Here is a 21705-nt window from a genome sequence, read left to right on the forward strand (position 1 = left end):
AAGGGCCTTGGGTTCATCCACTACAGCCACTCTTATTTGATGTGGAGCTCCCTGGCGTTACTTTTGACTTAGATTTCAGCTGTTTTTTAAAACAGGAACAACCTGTGAAAAATAACAGCTTTTGGAAAATATTTCAGTTGAAAATTTTTCATTCCCTATTTACATCCAAATTATCAGTGTTAGGATTTGCTGTTGTTCTGAATTATTAATTGCCTGGAAAGATTTTTTAATTTTTAGTAACTAAAAAAGTAATACTGAAATCAAAATTGATCGACAACATACTTAGGCTAATTTATGTTGAAATCTTTGAAGCTTTAATTTGCAATTTTGGTGCTGCTGAAGTTTGGACTTTTTATCTAGTTTGGGCTAGAAAATATTCTTGGTATATGAAAATATTTTCCTATTCAGCTCTTAAAAAGTTGAGTCAGCTCTTACCCTGGAAGAGGTGGACAAGAGCTAAACAGGAAACCTAGATCAAAGGATTCAGAATTCTGCATGTACTTGCTTATAACATTGTGATTCAGAGCATTGTTTTTCTCAGTTTTATTTCAAAGAGACCAAGAGAAAATCTCTATTACTTATGTGCACGTCCCTTGGAACCATTTCACATGTGCTGATATCATCATGACAGGGGTAAATTTTGATTAAAAAATATACAATCTTGCAAAATATAAGACATTTTTTGATTCATATTTTAGGGTAGTTATGCTGGAAGTGGGAGTTCGTTTTCTTCCTGTGGCCTTGCTTTTTTTGCTGAGTGATCCTGCAGTGAAATCACTTGTCTGGTGCCAACTTGCTGTGTCAGAAATTCAGCGTGACTTCTGGATCACAGCATTCTGTAATATGAGGAGAAATATATCCAGCAAGAATGTGTGTTTGAAGCTCAGAAAAAAAAATAACAAAAAATTACAAGAATGAGAAGATAAAAACATCAGAACCTTTAGAATATTACACAGGGAGGTGTTGCCGAGTGGAACTCACTCGTTGGGCCATGGGACAGCCCTCCAGGCCAGACTGCTGCTATGTTTCCTGGAAGGCAGGGGTGAATAGGACGTGAAAGATGATGGAGTGTTGCAGTGGGAAAAGAAAAAAAGGAATGTGGATGAGTTTGAGCTTCAGGACTGTAATAACAATTACAGTGAGATGAGACAGCTCTCCAGCACCAGGCAGGCCCTTGATAAGTGGGGGAATCTGCCTACCCTGGGTATAATTAAATCTCAGTCCACCCAAATGGCTTTTGTTCAGTTCAGGGAATAGAACTGAGTATCCAAAGTTTTCAGTCTGAGTAGTGAATTGGCATCTGGTCCCTTAAAATTTTTGTACCTCCAAGGAACGTGCATTTTAGAGGAAATATTGGGAGAATTTTTAAGCATATGTTCCTGGGAGCTATATTTTGCTTTAATCACCCTCTCCTCTCATTCTTCTTGTTTCCTTTTCTCTTGCATCTCCAAAATGGTGCTGGTTTTTTCCATTGTGTCCTTTGATTTTTTTAATTTTTTTTTTTTTTTAAATTATAGAATTGTTTTCTTTTACTGTTTTTGTCTGAAAGCCTTAGTTAAGCCAAAATAGCTGAGGGGAAATCCTGTTTTTGTGGCACATAAGGACTTTTTGCTTTGACAATCACTAGGTGTGTTCATCGAAGCAAGAGTTTGATGGTTTTACTGATATAGTATTAAAAGACTTTGATCATTTTATGTGTATCCTGAATTTCTCCAAACTGATCTTTCATAGTGGATGCCTGTAGGTATTTCTTCTAAAACCTTTGCAGTGCACCCTGTTTACAGAAGTTATTTCCATGCAACTATGTCTAGAAATTAGACTTCTCATTGAACATTGAAGGAATTTGATCCTCCTATTAGACTATAAGAGGAAGGAACATTCACTGTGGACATATTTTAAGGTAGATTCTGCATATAGAACCAATCTTGGAATTTTTATTAATGCTGTCATGCAATGTTTGTTGTAATTTTCCTTGTAGAGGTGAGCTGAGTGCAGATTATAGCAGCTGCCATCACTTGAGCCATAGTTCACAAAACATTTTCAGCACTTTTGTCTAATACTCCAGTACAACACTCTCTTTTAGTAAAAAGGACCATGCAATGGTGTCCTACAAAGATTTCATAGTCAAAGTTTGGGGTGAGCCATTATCAAAATTGTCTAAGATGTTGCTGAGCTCTTCAGGCTTTTCCAGGAGTCCTGAGACAACTATTTTGGAAGATGTTATTTTCTGGAATACTTAATATTTTATGCATGGGACAATGCAAAATGTTATTAGAAATACTAACAGCATAGAAAACTTTTTTCCAGGAGTTTTATCCTTTTAACCAGTAAGACCAGACACCTTTGCACACTGTGATTCCAATCCTAGAGAAAATATGTATAAAATGATCAAAGCTGCATTTTAAAAGTCATGATGCTGAGGTCCAGTGAGTTAGATGGCTGGGCAGGTGATTTGTGTCTCACTCAAAGCCTTAAATCTCAATTTCAAGTGAGATAAAGCTGCCTCTTGGCAGCACTGCAAGGGCATACAGTGCTGCAATTTTAACCTGTTACTGCAGTGACAGTGAGAATTTAGTTTCTGGGCCTCCGGCAGTATTTGAGGTTTGGGTGCAAAATTCCAAATTTGGGTTGAGGAGAGAAAGAAATACTTGGGTTTTTTCCTGGTAACTTAAAAAATTGCAGATTTTTAAGGTATTCCAAGACCAAAAGTCTGGAGACCAGTAGCAGTAAATATGTATTAGAGGGCAGTAAATTAGTACTATATAATAGTATAATGATATGTTGGAGTATAATTGGGTTCCTAATTGTCCATTATAGCTATGTAATTTATATAATTATCTTACATAGTGTTGTCTAAAGTGCATACACATGGAGAAACATCTATATATTTATAAAAAAAATCTATTCATCATTGTTAAATACTGTTTATAAACACTACAATGCTTTATGTACTTGATAAATCATATGACATTCCCCTCATTACTACAGCATTTAATATGAATGAAATATTACTTTGGGCATTTGTCTTAGAAAGTTCAAGTGTTTAATATTCAGAGACAATATACATAAAAGATCCAATTTTAAATCTTTGCTGTGCATCCATGCATTGCTGAACACTTTTTCCAGGTCCAGAGCATGGTTCTTAATGCAGATGAAGGACATGCTAACAGAACAGCTGCAGTAGTTTGGATAACCTTCAAAATGCTTCAGGACATAAGTCAACCACTAATTTCCTGGATGAATGTTAATTTTTTTTCTAGGTTACTCAGTATTGATGTATCTCTGACCAGATATTTAGAGTGTCTCTGGTCAGATGTGTTGTTTCAGTTCCTGTAGTCGTGGGTGTTTGAATTTTGAGAACAGTATGTCAGATTGAAGAAAATGTTAACATTCACTTTCAGTGGGTTTATTTTTTATTTACACATTTTTTGTTTAGCAGTTGTAGACTGACATGAAGCAAACTGAAGAGTTGAGATTGTTTTCCATATTTTGTCCTTTTCATGTCCTTAGGCCTCACTTCTGGGGTCTTTAGGTATGTGTCCCTCTGAGGTTGTGAAGGTTTTACTGAGCTGTGGGCAATGTTGGTGAGAGTGGAACTCCTGCTCCCAAAGCAGGGCCCAGGCCTGGTCCTGAGAGCTGTGCATCCCTGGAGGTGATAATGGAGAATTCAGAGTACCTAATTCCCCATACCTGAGCAGTCCGGCCATGGCTCTTGCCCTCCTTTTATTCAGTTCACTCACCCAACATGTGAGAATTATTTTTTCTTTCTACTGGATCAGTTCACTGTTGGCTTAGCAAGCTAAAAACTCTTGCAGAAATTGGATAAGTCAGCATAAGAAATAAGAAAAGAGATCACAGAACTGATCAGGCAAGTTCTTCTGAAACCTTCAAATGTGAAAATCAGAGGCAGGATGCATCTAAAGACTTAAGCAAAAGATTTGTCACCCAAAAGCAGTGATTGTATAAAAATTTACATTTTAATTTGCTCAAGATTGTTCTGTGAAAAATAACACAGCCCACTTAAACCTTTTCTTATTTTTCTATTAGCATAAGAAAAAGCATCTTTGAAAGTGCCTGGAAAACTGATTTTATAATCTCTGTGTTCATTTGACTAGCACAGAGTTATGTAGGCTCAGAAGTTAAAAATTCTCCAAATAGTTACAAACCAATTGTATTTGGGCACCAATGTGAAACTTCACAGAATTGGCTGGGAAATCCTAATGAGATTCTTGAAAGACAGCTGGAAGCACATTCCTCTCTGATGCTTGAGAGCACAGCACAGCCAAAAAGTCTCATGAATGCAGTGTGGGGGGAAGGAGCAGCTTGTTATCAATCCAGAAATGGCCATCTCACATTCACCAACCCAGAAAAGAGATCAGTGGCTCAACTAAACAGCCAGAGAGCCAGTTCTGCTGCTTGGTGAACAGCTGCCCTTGCTGAACATGGCAAGCCTACAAAAAGCACTAGAACCACGTCAGAGTGGCAGATTGTCCCAGCCCTTCTGTGCAAAGTGGAGATGTGACACAGAAAGGCATCAAGTAGCCGTGTGAGGGCACAGAAGGGGGCAAGGCTGAACTGTGGGCTCAGTCCTGTAATATTCTTGGCAGGGGCACTCCATGGGACACAGCAACAGCTGGCTGCCACTGCAGATCAAAATCTCCTAACTACAGTTCTCTGGAATGTGGGGACACAGCAGGAACTGGAGAAACGGAAACCTGAGTGTGTAAATATGGAGATTACCTTTCTGCATTATCCTCTTAACTACTCAAGTTTGTCAAAAGCTGCTTTACCATATTGTGCATAGGTGGTGCACATAACACTACAACTCATGCTTCTGACTTTAGTTGGCATGTTTTGTCTAGAATCTGTCATATTTTGTAGGGCAAAGAAAGTGGAACTGCTATTCATATGCAAAGAATTAAAGACACAAAATGGGAGGAAATCTTGTACAGAACAGTAGTTAAAGGTTATTCCAGAAGACATCTTTCTTTTCACTATATATAAATTCACTTTGCAGTTTAAAACCACTTTTTTTTCTTTTTTTTTTTTAATAATGTTCTGTAACAATAGAAACAAAATTATTTGGATGCAGAGTTTCCTTTGTATATAAGAACCTGAATGTGCCTCTGAGTGTATTCAGTGCATATTACAGCAGTGGACTGGCATCCTTGTCTGCATCCATCTGTACCACCAAAGAGGTTACCACCTCCACCTTTTTGTCACCTCCCACCAGTCAGAAATTACCACCCTTACTGTTCTCTTGCCAGTGCTCCAAGGTTGGACCATTGCCTAATTGCTGCAAGGAAAAACAGCTAGGTTACCTCACATCACCTATTTTAACTGTTTAAACTATTCTGATTTATATTGCTTGAAACAAATTAGGGCATGCTTATGTGAACCGACTTACTGCATGAGCTGGATAAAAGGGGAAAGTAAAAAGTGTCAGGAAATGATGGAAGTGGGAAGAGTGCTACAGGTAGGGCTCCTTGACTGAGCAAGGTGTTTGTTCATGGCCTGAGACACGTCCAAGGTAAGGATTCAGTAACTTCTGGAGATTCACTGTGTGTCATGCCTGGAACACCAAGTAGGTGAATTTATCAGCTTTGTTATTTGGCACTACATTTGAGTTCAGTCTAGGATTCTTAGAGCTAAGTTTTTACATAAAAAGTTATAATAACCACAGTTTATGTGGCTAAGTCACAGAAGGTGATAATGTCTTATGCACTACCAGACCATTTTGTTTTCCCTGTCTCCTCTCTCTAATTCACTGCATAATTTCCTTTTCCTCCTTTCCTCTCTTCTGAGCTATGATAATATCCAGTAAACATTCATATCAGATCCTCATTTAAAAAAACCCCACATTGTGTTTAATATTTGCTTTAGGAAATATAGCCTCTTGTTGCGTTGTGCTGTTTTATGTGGCCTGAGTAAATCCACATGCCCATATGCAATTCAAATCTTCCCTGTCATACAGCAGAGCGACCAAATATAGCACAGTGAAGTGTGGTTTCTCAAAAAAGATGCTGTTTGTAGTGCTGCACATGGAACATTCAGCCTGTCCTCAGAGCAAGTTCTAGAGCTGAGGACTCTCCAGTCTCTCTGAATCTCTTCATGTTTCGACAGTCAAAAACCAAACCAAACCAAATTCACCATCACCTCTGCTAATTGGTCAGTATAATTCTGCATGATAAAAGAGATTGCTTTTTAGGCTGGAATAATGTGAATATTTCGATGCCAGCTGCCAGCAGTGCCTTTGTTGACTGCAGAGTCAGCTTCAGCCAAGTTTGTTCTCATTCACGTGTACATCTTGGCTGTAGAATGGCATTTCTGATCTGGTAAAAAATGGGAAATGAGCTCAGCATCACCAGCATACTAATGAAAGCCAAATTTCCTCATAGCTGCTGGTAGGCCAGTGAACGCTGCTGAAGGAACCCCACAGCCCTGTGACAAGGGGGCACATACTGAGACCACAGTCACACCATCCAGTTCTCAGGTTCTCCTTGGAGACTTGTACTGAGAAACACAGAAAAAAATCTGTAGGAAAAGCCCAGTTTACTCCATTGAGGCAACAGTTTTCTTGGGTTTATCAAAGGCTCATATGTGTAATGAAACCAGCATGGACAGTTGGACACAATTTTTGGTTAAGGAAGTCTGCAGTGACAGCATTCTGCCCTTCACTGACAGGGAATAGTGACAGCAGAAATATTCTGTGTCACTGATTCACTGTTCTAGTGCTCCTCATATTGCCATGAGGAGAGAAATAAATACAAAGTGTGTTCCTACTGATATCTAGGAGAATGTGGGAATTAATGGTGTAGTGACAGAGGAGCAAAAGTCTAAGCATCCACATTTCCTAGACCAACTCCTCAGACTGTTGTCTGTGTTGCTGGAATTTTTTTCCCCTCTGTAGTGCACATCATGGATTTTGATTGTAAGAACTATTTTCTTTCTATTCTTTAATGACAGAAGAAATGAACACAGGATGATTTTTAGCCAGGGAATTGTGGGTGTTGTTTTGTTTTCTTTAAAAACTAACATAGCAGCTTTAATTAAAAAGAAAAAAAATGTCGTTCAAGAATGATAAAATCATGAAAAGAAAGAATGTTGCTAGCAATAATTTTTTTACTGTGTGACCAGACACTTGAAAAATTTATTTCTAGCAGAAAAAATAGAGGATATATTTGAACCTAATTCAACAGAGAATTAGTTGTTACTAGACTGAAACTACAGGGCAATAGATTTGGGGGATCCTAGGAGGAAATCTTGGTTAATGAGTCATTTTGTAATAAATAAGCAGGTGAGTTTTGCTGTGGTTCACAGCAGACATGAGATCTTGCTTGTGAAGGTTACTGCTGTGTTCTCTTTTCCAAGTACTAACTTGCCTCTGTTTTGGAAAAAAAAAAACAAACAAAAAACCAAACAACTTTGTGGTGATAAAGTATTCTGATAGCTCCAACTCCAGTGAGCATTAGCAGAAGCTGAGTGTCATGGTTACTCATGACCATATTGATTTTGATAGAATAAATATGAGGAGAAAACAAGGTAAAAGTGCAGACATACAAGCAGCTAGGCAGACATGTAGATAATAACTCTTGCTGTTGGTGATGACATTTGCTATTGAGAGCTGTTACTTCTCAGCAAGAAGGCCAGGTTAATAAAAAGCTATGAGTTGATTTGACCTGGGATGTTTAAGACATGTAAATTTTAAAAGAAAGTATGCAGTGAGTGAAGTCATTGTAGAGGTTCCATTATTTTCTTCTGATTTTAGAATTATTGGTTTTCTAGGAGCGTTAATGTAAGTATTTCTCAAAAGGAATTGAGAAATTATATGTATTTTCCTGTGAATGAAAATGCTGCTGTATTTTTGCCGAAATGTTAGGGAGGTACTAAATTAGTTATTTCTTTAATTATTTATTCTGTAAAGTCTTAATAATTTAAGTGACTTAACCTAAGGAAAGAAAGAAAAATAAATAACTTCCATCAACCATCGAGAGGGTGATAAGCCAGTGGAAAGTGGCAGAAGATGGCTTATGATAATTTAATTACAGTAAAAAAACCCCAAACCCAACTTATACTGAGCTAATTGAAGAAACGAAATCCAAAGAGAACTTTAAAGAAAAAAAACCTAAAACATCCCCTCCCACTCCAATTTTAGTTCAGTGCTATGATTGTTATCCTGCCTATTTTGAGTGTTCCTGGTGCAATCTGGACAGCACAGACAATCTGAGAATTTATAATCAAATTGATTGTGAGGAACACATTGGCTGCTGTCATTGACAGCGATGGGCAACTACCTCTGCTCTGCACTTTACGGGCTTTTTCTATTGATCCATTTTCTGTACAGTGTCTAATATTGCTGATGGTACATTGTTGTGATTGCATTTAATGATTAAATTGACATTTCAGGCTTGGCTGTTTGTCAGGGGGTTTTTGTTTTGTTTTGTGATGCTCTTTTTTTTATTATTTTTAAGTTTACATCTGATAATAGACAGTCCATGTGCAACTGTGCTGAGTGCTGGTGTATATCATCACTTCCCAGGCCCCTGTGGCTCTCAGCTGGAGATATATCACATGTTTGCCATGGGGCCTGGGTCAGTTGTTATAAATGGAAGTGAAGCTATTTGTTGCCTTTGTTTTTCATTTTGTTTTGCAGCAGCATCATGGATTTTGTTCAGATTTATGGGAGGCTGCCTCAACTAAACAACTGCCACTGCAAGCAGCAAAAGTCACACTCTACTCAGTTTATTTTGAATTAGAACCATCTATTACCCCTCTACAGTGAGTTTAATAACTCCCATAATTTTCTGCTATAGATTCACATAAAGGGCATGTTAGTTTTTAAAAGAGAAATACATTTTCTCCTACCTGGGCCTGACAAATCTATAAGCCAAACCTTCCATTAACTAAAAGAAGAATTTCCTTTATTTTACACAGGTTCATTCTTAACCTTTAAGGTAATTAGCTGTAATTATGCTGCTGTGTAATTATAGTGTTGATATTCTAAGTATTCTGAATTTTATTCTCGTTTCTGTGGTGCTGCACAGACCTGACGTAGTAGCTGTGCTGTGGCCAACTTTTGGTGTGCATTTGTTGAAATATAGGGATAATTATTCCTTACAATGAGTGTTCATTTTGTCATAAGCATAATTCTTTCTCAGTCTTTCAGATTTATTGCTTCTTTTATTAGCAACTTTGCAATTTATTTAATCCTAAACAAAGGCTTTTGGGGAATGGAGGTAGGGATTATTTTGGTTTTTATTAACAAACCTAATGCTCTTAATCTTACACAAGTATGAGTTTATTTCTATGGGCAGGCTCTGCTCCACAGGCATTTTGTAGCTGCCACCGTAGCCGGACAGACATTTTCAGGACACATGGAATAATTGGTTGACATAAGAGGTTTGCAGTTGTTTATACAACCTCTGTCATAATGGTTCATTTTATAAAACTGTCCTGGGAGATGCTCACCCACCCTTGCCAAAACCTTTCCTACTCTGCCACATTTAACGTGGTTTTGTGTGTATTTCCTGGTATATCAGACTGCCAACTTCAGAACACACTGGAAGCATCCCAGAAATCCCAAGAGAGATCACAAGGGCAGGGCAGCATTTCTCACAGTCCTTCAGTATGTTTGCAGTTCCAGCTAGAATCGAGTGGAAATGAAATAACGATAAATTAAATTTTAATTGCTTTTTATCTGTTAGATTCTATTCTGTGATCTGCTGGATGGGCTTGATGGAACTGACATGTTTCCTTCATTTATGGAGAATAATTCCTAAGTCCCTAATAGAGTTCTCTGAGCTCAGCTTTCAATGACAAATTCAAATAATGAAATGTTATTTATCTGAAATGTACGCCTGAAATATTTGTGAGGAAAAAATATAATTTAAATATTTTCCTCCAAGTTCTAGATAGAATGAAATATTCCCTCTTAATAGAGGAGAAGTGGAGACTATAGGGACTATAACCATGCCATTAGAAAATGAAATTCTAGTCCACATTTGCTTGTCTCTTTTGTCCCTGACACGAAGCTGAAAGAACTGAGGTCAGAAGTTCTCAGCTGTGGGCTGACAACCCACTGGTATTTCTGCTATCCTGAAGTCCAGATGGAACCACTGTAGTCCATAGTTGGTTCATAATCATTTCAAGGGATATTATTATCTACTGTAATGAAGAAGAGCAACCAGGCCAGTCTGTTGGGTTTGGAATGGAAGTAAAATGGGGAAAACAATGAAAAAAATTTTCATAGGTTCCCCATTCTTTTTCTCTAATGAGTTATTAATAAAAAACTCATTCATAATCTTGCAATAGTTGTGTTTGGAACATATATTCCTTTGGACACAAATCATGTTCCATAGTGTTTCTGCAGTACAAAATGATCCCAAAGGGCAGAGATTGCCCAGGGCTTGGTGTGGGACAGCAGCAGCCACAGCCCAAAAGAGCTTCTACTGTTCCCTTTATTCCTCCAGTGAGATAGCTGTTCTGTTCTCTTCAATGTAGCTGGGCAGTAAAACATTTCAAGTTTACTGTAGCAGAGCTGCTCACTGGCACTGAAGCGCCCTAAACCTCACAGGCACGGTTGAGTCAGCTTTCTTAATCTTGTCCTTGGCTCTGTAGGACGTGAATGTGTCAGCAAATAAAGAGCTTGGCCAGCATGCAGGGAACATGCCCGGACAATCCTGCACAGTTGCTTCTCCAGTATATGTGGTGTAGGTGTGAAAACACAGTATTCCATTACAGCAGCACTCCTGGGCTGCCTCCTTTCTTCCCACACCTACGAGGCTTGCGACTTAACTGGTGGTGTGCTTTGCTTGGAAAGATAACTCCATCTGGAGGCATAAATTAAGTCAGTGTGGCTTTGAGATATGCATGAGCCTTTATGAGTTTAGATCCTGTTGGTGCTAGTCTGGGACTAGACGTGCCCAGGGCATATTTGCTGAGCATCCCTGGTTTGAACACGATGCTGTGGTGGTTGTGCATGTGATACTGGGAGTGGGTATTTAAGGGAGATGTTGCTGACTCACAGACCTGTCAGATAAAAGCAGTATTCAGAGAGGATACAATAGCTGGCCTGTTTGCCAACTTGAATAGGAAGTTAACTTTCAGTAGGGCTGTGCAGACTGTATTTACTGAAAGGGAAGGCAGAGTATCTTGGAGGAAGAAATATGAAGTGTGGAGACACGGACAAGCTTCAAGTAACTTACAGGGTCTCTGATAAAAGTATAGCTCAGCAAATAAGTGATGATTTTTGGTGATTCACTATCTGTATTATTCTGTTTGTCATTTAATCTAACTTCAAACTCTAAAAATTGTGAATAAAACATATTAGTACCCACGTCAATTTGACATGCACCACAGGAACTGTTAGCTGGGGCCCATCATCTCTGCAGTGTAGGGGAAAACAGCACCCTGGCTAAAGGAGCAAGAGAGTTGGAATTTGAGACAGTGGCAGTGCCAAAATGAGAGCATAAACATCTCTTTAAACCTTATAGAGATTGCCTAAAATTTGCCTGAGTGGCTGGGCCTTCCTCTGAAAGCTGTCTTGCAACAGATTAATTAAAGCAGACAAGCTTCTAGATTTTTTGTTGTTTTTTTTTTTTTGCTATGGAGACAAATTAGTTTCCTTATAACAGCTTCTGATGTTTCAGACAGTCAAAAATTATGACAGGATGAAATACTTCTCCGTATTTAATTATCAAGTTTTTAATTTGAATTTATCAGGAGACTGGTTGAGTCAAGTCTGCAAAATTGTCAGGCAAGGGAATTTTCTAAAAATAAAATGTTGTTAGCAGGATACAGCATGTGTAAGATGAAGGAATTTATAAATAGGTTTAGGAAGTATTGAGCCCATTATAAAACAAACACAAAATGGATTTTTAGGGATATGACCATGTTTCAAAGCTATTTTAAATGAGCCTAAATCCTCACTGTGGAGGCTTTGTCTCGCTCTTTCTATGGTACTGGGTATTCTCCAGCCCCACAATGAAAGGGAATGATATGAAAAAATATGTGTGGTAGAAAGCAAGCATAGAAAGTCTGCCAGCAGCAATCAAGTGGTCTAATTCATCTGACATTTTGTCTGCCCCCATCTCCTTATTTTTGTTATTGTTGTTTCGTTGATGGTGTTGTCTTTTTTAAAATCAGGAGTGTCAAAAGTAGCCTTCCTAGAAAAAGTGCAGACTTAAGTGGGGATGGGTCACGGGAATCCATTGGCTGGATTTGTGGTTCTCCCACAGGAGATCACTTTTACAACAAATCTGCCCATCTTTCCGTGCTTGTGTTTGCATTGAGGAGTGAGCTGGGAGCACTCAAAGCAGACTCCTTGCAGAGTAATCCACAGCAAAGCCTGTGCCCTGGCACTGTACCTGATGTGCTCCAGCTTCTGATGGGTGCTCATCCCCAGAACTAGACTAGAACCAGTCCAGAGCGATTCCCAAGCTCTCCCCTTCCACAGGGGCCTGGAGTGGGCTCACTTTGGTCTTTTACACCCAATGTCTCACTGCTCAAATATGCTGTTATTGCACTGGGGGGCCTCTTGCAGTAAACATAGTCTTAATTTGATGAATGATGTAGTTATGAGACCCTATCACAAGATGACTGGCTGGTAATGGAGAAGAAACAGTATTTAGAGCAAATAAAATATATTTTCAAAGGAGAAATAATAGATTAAGTAAAATGCACTTCTAATGCCTTTCTTATAAACCATGTCCTTTTAGTATATAAATTCATACTCTCGTGGATGCTGAGGGAGACTATGGATTAAGTACGAAATTCCTTGTTCTGTTTTTATATTCAGTCACAATACTGCATTGGAGTGTGTACCCAAAGCTAAAACCAAAGCAGAAAGAAAATGTCTTTTTATTAATTGAATGTTGGGGCCTTTTTCTTGCTTATCATATTTGAGGTATGTATTTTCAGTCTCAGGTGATATAGTTAATAAAAATTAGTTTTAAAACCAGTGAAGGATAAAGCAAAATATAAAACAAATATAAATTTACTTTATTGCTTTCAAATTCCCTTGTTGGCATGCTATTTTCTATTGCTTTCATTCCCATTTCACTACCATATTGCAAACAGTGCTGACAACCAGCCTTTACTTATTTTTTTATTAGCAGTTCTATTTAAGAACATGAATATTTTATCTGACTACTTCACAATGCAAGAAACTTCTCAGAGGATTGTATCATTTCTGTTATTTAAGAGCTTGGTCAACCCGATTCCAGGAGCTTAATCTTCATGTACTACTGTGTTCAGGAATTGTCTTTCTGTTTTCTGACTTAGTGGTCAGGAATGGAGACTGTGGGAAATGCCCTGTATTATAAAGAACTCTAAGCCTGTTGATCAGATCTCTTTTTACCTCCTTCCTCTGATTGGATTATTTCTTTTCCAGGAGCAAACTTGATAGAAATGGTGAAGTAGCCTAAGTTTGGATTTTTATGGAATGGAGCAAACTGACAGAAATCCCTGGGATGGAGCAGGTTCAGGAAACCAGAGTGCTCACGTAAGAATTGTGAATCTAGGCTTTCATGTAACATTTCATCTGCTGCTCTTGAACACTTTTCTTCTGACTATGGAAAGATACCTTGTTAAGAAAAGATCATCATATTTGATCATGTTTCTATGACTCCTAATAGGTAAAATGAGAGTGAACAGAGAGAACCATCATTTTTGTTTTGAAAAGCAAAGGACTGGAACATTCAGGTTTGGTCATAGTGGAAACTACAAACAAGTCTTGCCCTTTAGAATCCTGCTTCTCATCTTATTCCATGATGAGTGGATAAGGGTCAGTGTAATCTCTTTGTGTGGTGGCTCATATGTAACTGATGCAGGGTAGATTACAGGATGTGTCAACACTGATGAAAAGGGAAAAGTTATTTTCCTGACAGAAAAATTCACTTAGAGCGGTAAAGATTATGTTCTTCTGAAACAGAATAACTTTGGTAAAGACAGAGATTTTAAAGCATTATTTTAAAGCATAGCTATCTCAGCACTGCTTTCCTCAATTTTGCATAGGTGATACAGAAGACAAGCTGGTTAGATAGCTTGACACTGGAGATTAGGTGTGATAATCAAAGTCTGAAATTCTTTAGTTGTTTGTTTTCTATCTACTTAATAATCCCCTGGTTTTTCCTGTTGCCTTTACTATGCTGACCCTCTGAATTCACCCACAGATGTACTGGCTGCCTGGGAATGTCAGCTGAATACCAGAGTATGCCAAAAGAGTTTCTTATAGGGTCAGATTCCTCCTCTGAGCTAACAGCTGTTGTTCAAAGTATATTTACTGCCTTAAACATTTGAATTGATCCAGGCTAAAACATATGGAAAAAGTTCAAAGATACAACAGCAACACGTGACTCTTAATTTAGTGAAAGCAATTTAGAGATAATGTGAATAATCCTTCCTAAGTGAAATTGTGAGTGAAACACTTTTTAATGCTCACACTCATCTGAGTTTTGTTTGCTTATAAATATGCATTTAATGTTTGCTTATTTTCATTTTAAAGGTGTTCACTGGCCAGGGTAGTATACATGCCTTCTAGCCCTGAGACACCAGAATCATGATCCCTCACGTCTCAATAACAAAAAGAGAGATTTTTGTTTTCAGTTCTCTAATTTTGCACAATTTTTTTGTTGAAACACAAACTGGAAACCATCTGTAATGTCTCCTAAAATAAGCACCATCCTCATTCTTTGGATCTGTCCAGCTCCTGTTTATTTGGTAAATGGAACCTCTAAATGCACATCCAAGGCATCCCATGGTCCTATTATACTACCAGTGCTTGGCAACCTTTACTTAACTTTGTAACCTTAGAAAAGGCTTGTCAATGAGCCAACTGTGTGAGAATCATCACAGTCAGTTAGAAAATTTTGCTCTTTTCCTTTCTGAGAGTTAATTATGAGTTAGCAATGCTGTTTTTTGTAGAGAGGTTTGTCTCCATGAGGGAAAGTGTTCCTGAAGCATTTGACATTAATTTCTGTCACAGTGTTTAAAAGGCTTAATTTTAGTTAGGTGTCTAGGGATTTAGTTCCAGAATTCCCATTATCCTAAATGGTTTAGCAGAATGAAGCAACTCAGTGCACTTCCAGGCAATTATTTCACCCTTCAGCTGCTGGCATCATACTAAAGGAAATAGATTATGTCATTTGTGTGTTCCCAGAAATTTACCTTGTAGCTGTGCCCTGGTGTCAGGAAATCAAGTCTCTAAATAATGAAAATGCTACAAATTGTTGCAAATTGAAGAAAATGACAGAGATTCCGTCAGCAGCCAGTGTCACATCTCGGTTTGTGGGGCTTCCTTTTCAAAAAATGGATAACACAAATGAAAAAGCAGTGACCTTGATTCATCTTCATAATGGTACTATCACTCAGGGAGTGAAGGCCAAAATTTTGATGCTGTTTGTATATTAGTTTTAGAGGAAATGCATTTCTGGCTGCAGTATGACAAAGCAAATGCTTCAAGAATGGGACCAGGAGGCTAAAAATAAGGATTCCAGTCCTGGCATTGAATGCTGTGTCATAGTAACTGGAAGCTCAGTGTTTTTCGGTGCCTAATTTAAAGCAGAGGTAATAATACTGATCATGCTAAAATTGTGACCATTAATATTACTGGTGCTTCAGAGCTGCAGAGTTCTTTAAAATATTGAGTGGTGCCTTAAGGATGGCGTAAAGTCGAAAGGGACTGGCTGACCTCTGCAACCACAAAGTGTGTTGTGTCGTGTCCCATGGAAGGGACCGATGGAGATCCTGAGGGCCTTGTCTCCAGCTCTGTGATTTGACTTTTGGCTGGATGAAAATGTGTTCAGTGTGACAGTGCATGGCCAAGTGGAGCTTGTAGTGAAGCTGCAGCCTCTGTGACAGACACAAACTCAGATACAGCTCAGAGTGACATAGGAAGCCCCCAGTTTGGATGGCATTTGGATGCTGGGTTGCATGTCCAGCTAATGAAGAGCTGCAGCTTGTCAATCTGCACTGAGCTGGGCCTGGATTTTTTTAAAGGAGTGTTTATTCTGTGTTTCTCACTCTCTGCTTTTCACTTTTGCAAGGAATGATAGTTGGAGAAACATCTTGCCTGTTACCTTTCAAGACTCCTCATTGTTTCCAACTTCTTGCCACACAGGATAGTGACTTGTTTTTGGAGGGGAATCCTTTAGGTGCCAGGCTCCTGCATAGTAGGTTCTACAGTAAATATTTGCTAATTTTATTTTTGTTAATATGTTACTTTTTGACTCCTGGTACAATTTTGCTTGACTAGGTCATAGTGTGGATTATTTTACAGACCCAAAATAGCTGATTCTAACACATTTCTTTCTCCCTTCTTTCAAATAAATCCTTCTACTGCCCTGTAGCAGTGCTTTTTACTAATGAGAGCTATTGCCAGGCTTCCCCGTTATGGCACTTTGTTCGAAATGTGCTTAAGATACAAGAGAGGTGGCTCACTTGGCTTTCATCAGTTCTTAGCCACTGTCAGAATTAGGATCAGTGTTTTATTTGGAGCTCAGTGATTCAGTTCAGATCTCTCTCATTCTCGAGGGAAGGCTGCTCACAAGGGAGAAAAAATCAGTTTTCATACAGACTTGTCTTCAAATTCCCACATAAAACACTAACTTAAAAGAACAGCAGTGTAGCTGAGATGGGGGATGAATTGTCTGAAACCTGCTAGAAAGTTTAAAATACAGCACCATTATAATAAGTAAGGCCAGATGTCTTCCTTTTCTCACAAAATCTGTTTAGACATTTGTAGAATTCCTTTGTTTTGGAACAGTTTCATCATATCTCTGCTTCTGTAGATCCTTTGGTACATGGATCAGATGTATTTTTACCAAAAGCCTATTCACATGCAATGGACCAACCCTGTGTTCCTACAGAGGAGCCAATTCACTGATTCTTTCAAATATGTGAGCAAATTTTGCACCATATTGAGTGGCCTTTGGCTTCAGGTAAAGAATTCAGCAGCTTGTGGGAGTGCTAATTAGTGCTAATAATAACTTCAATGACCTGCCTTGGCTTTAAAATGCCTGACAGAATTCACCCTGTCCTTGAAGGATAGAGATTTTGTTTCTGTGCCTGTCTGATTAGGGACTCTCATGCCCACATGTGTCTGTGTTTAGTGATCACACACAATTAACTAAGTGGGTGCATGTGTGTGGAGGAAAAAGAAGTGGGGGGTGGTGGAGAATCAAGAGGAAAAAAGGCAGAGATCTCCCAAAAATACTACACCAGAATTCCATTATTAAAAGGATTTCTCCTGTAGGCTAAATAGCCTTGTTAAATCCAGAAGTAATAATAGGAAAACATTAGATTAGGAATTGGATTGTTAAAAATTAAACCTTGTCTCTCTAATTTTGGAACTTTTTCCATGGTTAATTTGCTGAAATATGTATGGAGGGTATGAAGGAAATGAAAGCTTTGATTTGAGCAAGTACCCAAAAAGCTCCAAAGTACAAAATTTTTATTTTTTCTGGCTAATAGGTTGCTGATGGTGCAGAAAACAATTGTGTTTTCAAGGATATTGCCCTGGACCTTTCCAATATAAATATTATTAACACCAACCAGAACAACGAGTTACATTATTTTATGAGCTGGAATGATAAATTAGGTTTTTTTCTGAGTTCCCTTTCTTTTGCTAAAGTGATTTTTGAAAAGCAATCAAATGAGAAGAGAGGAAAGGATCTTTAAACTTCTAATAGAGCCTAAATTTGATGATAGAAAGCCTGGTAAGGGAGCAGATTTATTTATTTTTTAAAATTGAGATTAAAAACTTAAACTTAAAAAAAATTTTAAAAAATATTACTCAATGGTTAGGGTGTTTAGTTCCTAACTGGACATTTGGCTTCAGTGCAGCCCAAGCAACTCTAAGCAGAATTCTTCCCTGTCTTGCTTCCACCCCCTCACTCCTGACCTCCTGTAGTCCCTGTCGTTGTCCCAGCACAGCTGGTCACTTAGTTGCAGAGTGCACAGGATCAGGGAGCTTATCCAGCTAAAAAGTAGGATCACAAGAAAGAAATAGGATTATTTTTCGACTGGACCAGTTTGCAGGCTGATTGGCTGCAAGAAAAATTGTAGAATCATTCTCTGACTAAGCAGCTGTACTGGCACAGTGGAGAGGCTCAGGAAGTACCTGCACCAGGGGCCTGAGGCAAGGGCTGCTGAAGTTGTTAATGGCACCAAGAGGGTAATGAACCACAGCCTTTCCTTGGACTTTAAAATGTCTGCTATCACTGGGCACTGGCTAAATACAGAGCACAAAAAATCAAGTATTTGAGGCCTTGTTTTTCTCCAGAGCTGGGCAGATGCAGAATGTCACCCCTTCTCTTTCATTAATATTAATATTTGATTTTCTGATAGATTTCTAATTTGGCATAACTCATGTCTTTAGTCTCATTTTGGTTATACTGTTAAATGACATTCTAGAAATCAAAGAGCAAAAAATATTCACATTTGATTGCCTTATTATGATCAATTAAGCTTACTCAGGAACACAGTCATGTATTGAGGGACTAACTTGCTACACAGCAAGAGGAAAAATGCTGGTTTACTGCATTTTCCAACTACCCACAGCATCCAAGGGTGTACAATATACAATGAAGGTAGAAATATCCAGGCCGTGTCAGCTCACAGAAATCCATGGGGAAATCTACTACATTTTGATGAAATAAAGGAATATCTGAAACAAACAGTCTTCCATCTGGAAATTCCAGGGATCCAGAGTGTCCTGTAGTACAACAGTTAAGTTGTGTGACTGTGTTTACTTTGAAAAACACTAATACAGCCAGCCAGTAGCTGAATTATGACTTATGGTATGTTACAGGGTGGGTGTAAAAGATTCTTTAATCACTTGTTAAAGACCCAAGATCCATATTTTTGGATTACTCTGGACTTGGTCCAGAATGTCTAAGGGGGAGATGAGAAGTAATGAAGTGCTGAGGTTGCAGAGTGCTAAATGCTGATGTGATGGATGGCTTGGGAGAAGTCCTTGTGAGCTCAGAGCACCCAGGCCCTGAGCAGATGCAGCATTAACTCTCTGGTGTCTGAGAATTCTGTTCCCTTCTGCACACCAGGATGATAGTTTTCAAAATATCCAAAGTGATTCTTTTTTTTAAAGCCAGTTAAAGAACTGACATTGATACTTCATAGATGGAAAGTAACTAATAAGTTAATATCAGGTCTTTTGGTGGTGTCCATGGGAGTAACATTTCATTTAAATGAATAGTTACGTGCATCTTAAGGTCATGCAGGTATCCTCAATGGAATTAATTGACTAGAACTTAATGTTTTATAAAGGTGAAGATTTTTTATGGATATACATAACTCTCATAACCTAGACTGGAAGGATAGAGAAGGGCGTAAGAGAAAAACCAAATAAATCCAAAGTGCAAATCCTATGAATTTACTGAAATTCCAGAAATGGGTTTGGAAGAAGGGGGATGCAAAGATTCCTCTTGCAATAGTATGTCATACTCCTGCTTCTGTTTCTATTTTCTAAGGATCTCTGTGATAATTGTGTTAATTCCTGCTACTTAAAATTCCAGCTAGAAGAACACAATGTATTCAGCAGCCCTTCCCATTACCATTTACTGTGAGCTATGATTTAGGGAGATTAAAATAGTAAGCAGCACAACTGTCTGTTCTGTGAGCTGGATCAAAGACTCTGAGTTTTGTCCATTTTGTCAGATCTGAATCTCCATTGCATTTCTTTGAGGTGACACTGGCACTGCCAAACCAGAGTGTGCCAAGAGGCGTGTTCCTTGGCTGAAGTTTCTTGGAAAAGTTACAGTTCCTTTAAGTTAACTTATTAAAGATCACATTATGGTCACAGAGTATGTGAGAAGAGACTAAGACTGTGAAATGGCATCCATCAGGATCCTGCTGAACTCCTCTGCCCAGGAAACAGTGTGGATATTGCTGTTGGGATGGAGGAAACGTTCTGGCAGAGAGGAAAGGCACACAAAGCTTTTGAAAAGAGCGAATCCTAAAGGTATCTGTGCCCTAAGAGAAATGTGAAAATCCCAAAGCTCTGTGGGACACACAGCTTGTACTGGTGTAGAACGCAGGCTGAAGGTCACCAATTCATTTGTAGTAAGCAAAATCTCATGCTTAGCACACACTCTCTGTATGTTTGGTGGTATTTGAAATGCTGTCAGCTTAGTGGCTGCAAGAAAGGTTTCAGTGTCTCTTTTTTTCTGTACTGACCTTGGTGTGCCCTAGAGGGCAATAAGTGCAGGTCAGCAGGTCAGATGGAATACTTTCTGGTTAAGGCAGTGCCCAGTTATTCTCACTGCAGAGGACTGCAGGAGCCCAGCAAGCCTGGGGATCACAAAGTACCTACTGCCCAGTTTGAGTAGAGATGGCTGAATTGCATCATAGTGGTCAATGGAAAACAGAAGAGTAACTTCAGCACTGCACACTGGAATGCTTTGTGTTGGAATGTTTTTTAAAGCTTTATTGGGTAAGCTATAGACAAAGATGACTGATAAAAAGAGCTTATTAGTATCTCAGATTTTATGATTCTCTGATTTCGTCTACTAAGTAAAGAATGATTTATGATGTTCCTTACAAAAAAACTGTTCCCAATTAAAAGAACAAGCTTTAATTTCTTTCCCCAGGTAAGCAGAAGGTAAGCATGATGGATAGAGAGCACAGTGGATTTTCAGATGATGTGCCAGCTGGCTTTCTGTGCAGTCTCTAGTGCTGCAGAGATCAAGCATTAATGCTTTACACTGGTAGCTGAGTTCTTTATCTTTGAATATTCTAAGTTCCCTTCTTTCTTTCTTTTGTTTAGGTCTAGGCTACTTCTTCAGTATGCTCTGCTCATTTCTACACTGGCAGAACAGGCCAGAGAATCAACTGTAATTTAGTCACAGTTCCCTTCATTTACTCTGTACTCTGGGGGGAGGAATGTATCCTCCATGTAACACCTCCATATTTCTTGAAAACTGTGCAAAAACTGCTTTGGGGTTACTTTCAAGCATCAGAGAAGACTCTGTCTGCTGGTTGCAGTTGGTCCTTAACCTGAAAAGCAGATTTGGGGAATCCCACACAGATACAATCTGTGAAAGTCTTGTTCCTGCTGGTAAACCTCTGCTCTGGGACAGCTTCATCCAGCTTACCCTCATTTGCATAAAGACATTAAATGCAATTAGGGCTGTCAGCTTTCCTTGTAGTTTAGCCAGGCACTGTTGTGTAGGTGGCAATTTATGTGTTGTCATAGACAAGCTATTTTAGTCAAGATCAGTTATGAAATTGTTCAGGTGTTTGAAAGGTCTGGAAGGTGCTGACTCTAGTGAATCACTGAAGAGTGATATGGCAGCATTAATAGGCATTGCTTGAGACATTGAAAGAAGTGTTTAAGTAGCTACTAAGGACTTGATTCAATACCTTTTGAAGGTTTTGGGGATGAAGAGTTTACAGACCATATATTTGGCACAATAAACTGGAGGTCAAACCTTTCCCACGTGTCCTAAAAGCACTGCTGATTCATATTATTTCTTCCTCACAGTTCAGGCCCTAAAAGTAATATTCTGTTTCAGTAATAATAATCAGTTTCAAAAATGCAGTAGCTTTCTGAAAAAAATGATAGGGGTTTTAGATAGTATTCATCATTCTTACAAATGATTAAATTTCAAAAAAAAATCTTGGAAGATTGTAAGCTCTCAGGTGAAAGCATGGCCTGAATAATACCATTCAAAATATTTTGTTTTAGTGAAT

The 21705-nt window shown here is 38.6% G+C and overlaps 1 protein-coding gene and 1 long non-coding RNA gene across 4 annotated transcripts in view; one reads left to right on the forward strand and one right to left on the reverse strand.

The window, feature by feature from the left end:
- LIPC (lipase C, hepatic type) overlaps nt 1-21705 on the reverse strand; it is a 52088-nt gene that overhangs the window by 23653 nt on the left and 6730 nt on the right. The window contains exon 2 of one of the 3 annotated variants that reach the window (XM_017827481.1): nt 6463-6513. The exons of 1 other annotated variant lie outside the window; for it this stretch is intronic. In XM_017827481.1, the coding sequence (XP_017682970.1) occupies nt 6463-6513 (51 nt within the window). The remainder of the gene's footprint in view (nt 1-6462; nt 6514-21705) is intronic. One more of the 3 variants, XM_017827484.1, reaches the window with a different exon arrangement.
- Nucleotides 1-21705, forward strand: part of LOC108503502 — a 39019-nt gene that overhangs the window by 1170 nt on the left and 16144 nt on the right. The window contains exon 2 of the long non-coding RNA XR_001876851.1: nt 13391-13501. This is a non-coding gene — a long non-coding RNA (uncharacterized LOC108503502). The remainder of the gene's footprint in view (nt 1-13390; nt 13502-21705) is intronic.

This window comes from Lepidothrix coronata, unplaced genomic scaffold (genome assembly GCF_001604755.1).
Source record: "Lepidothrix coronata isolate B3197 unplaced genomic scaffold, Lepidothrix_coronata-1.0 Scaffold140, whole genome shotgun sequence".
Lineage (NCBI taxonomy): Eukaryota > Metazoa > Chordata > Aves > Passeriformes > Pipridae > Lepidothrix > Lepidothrix coronata.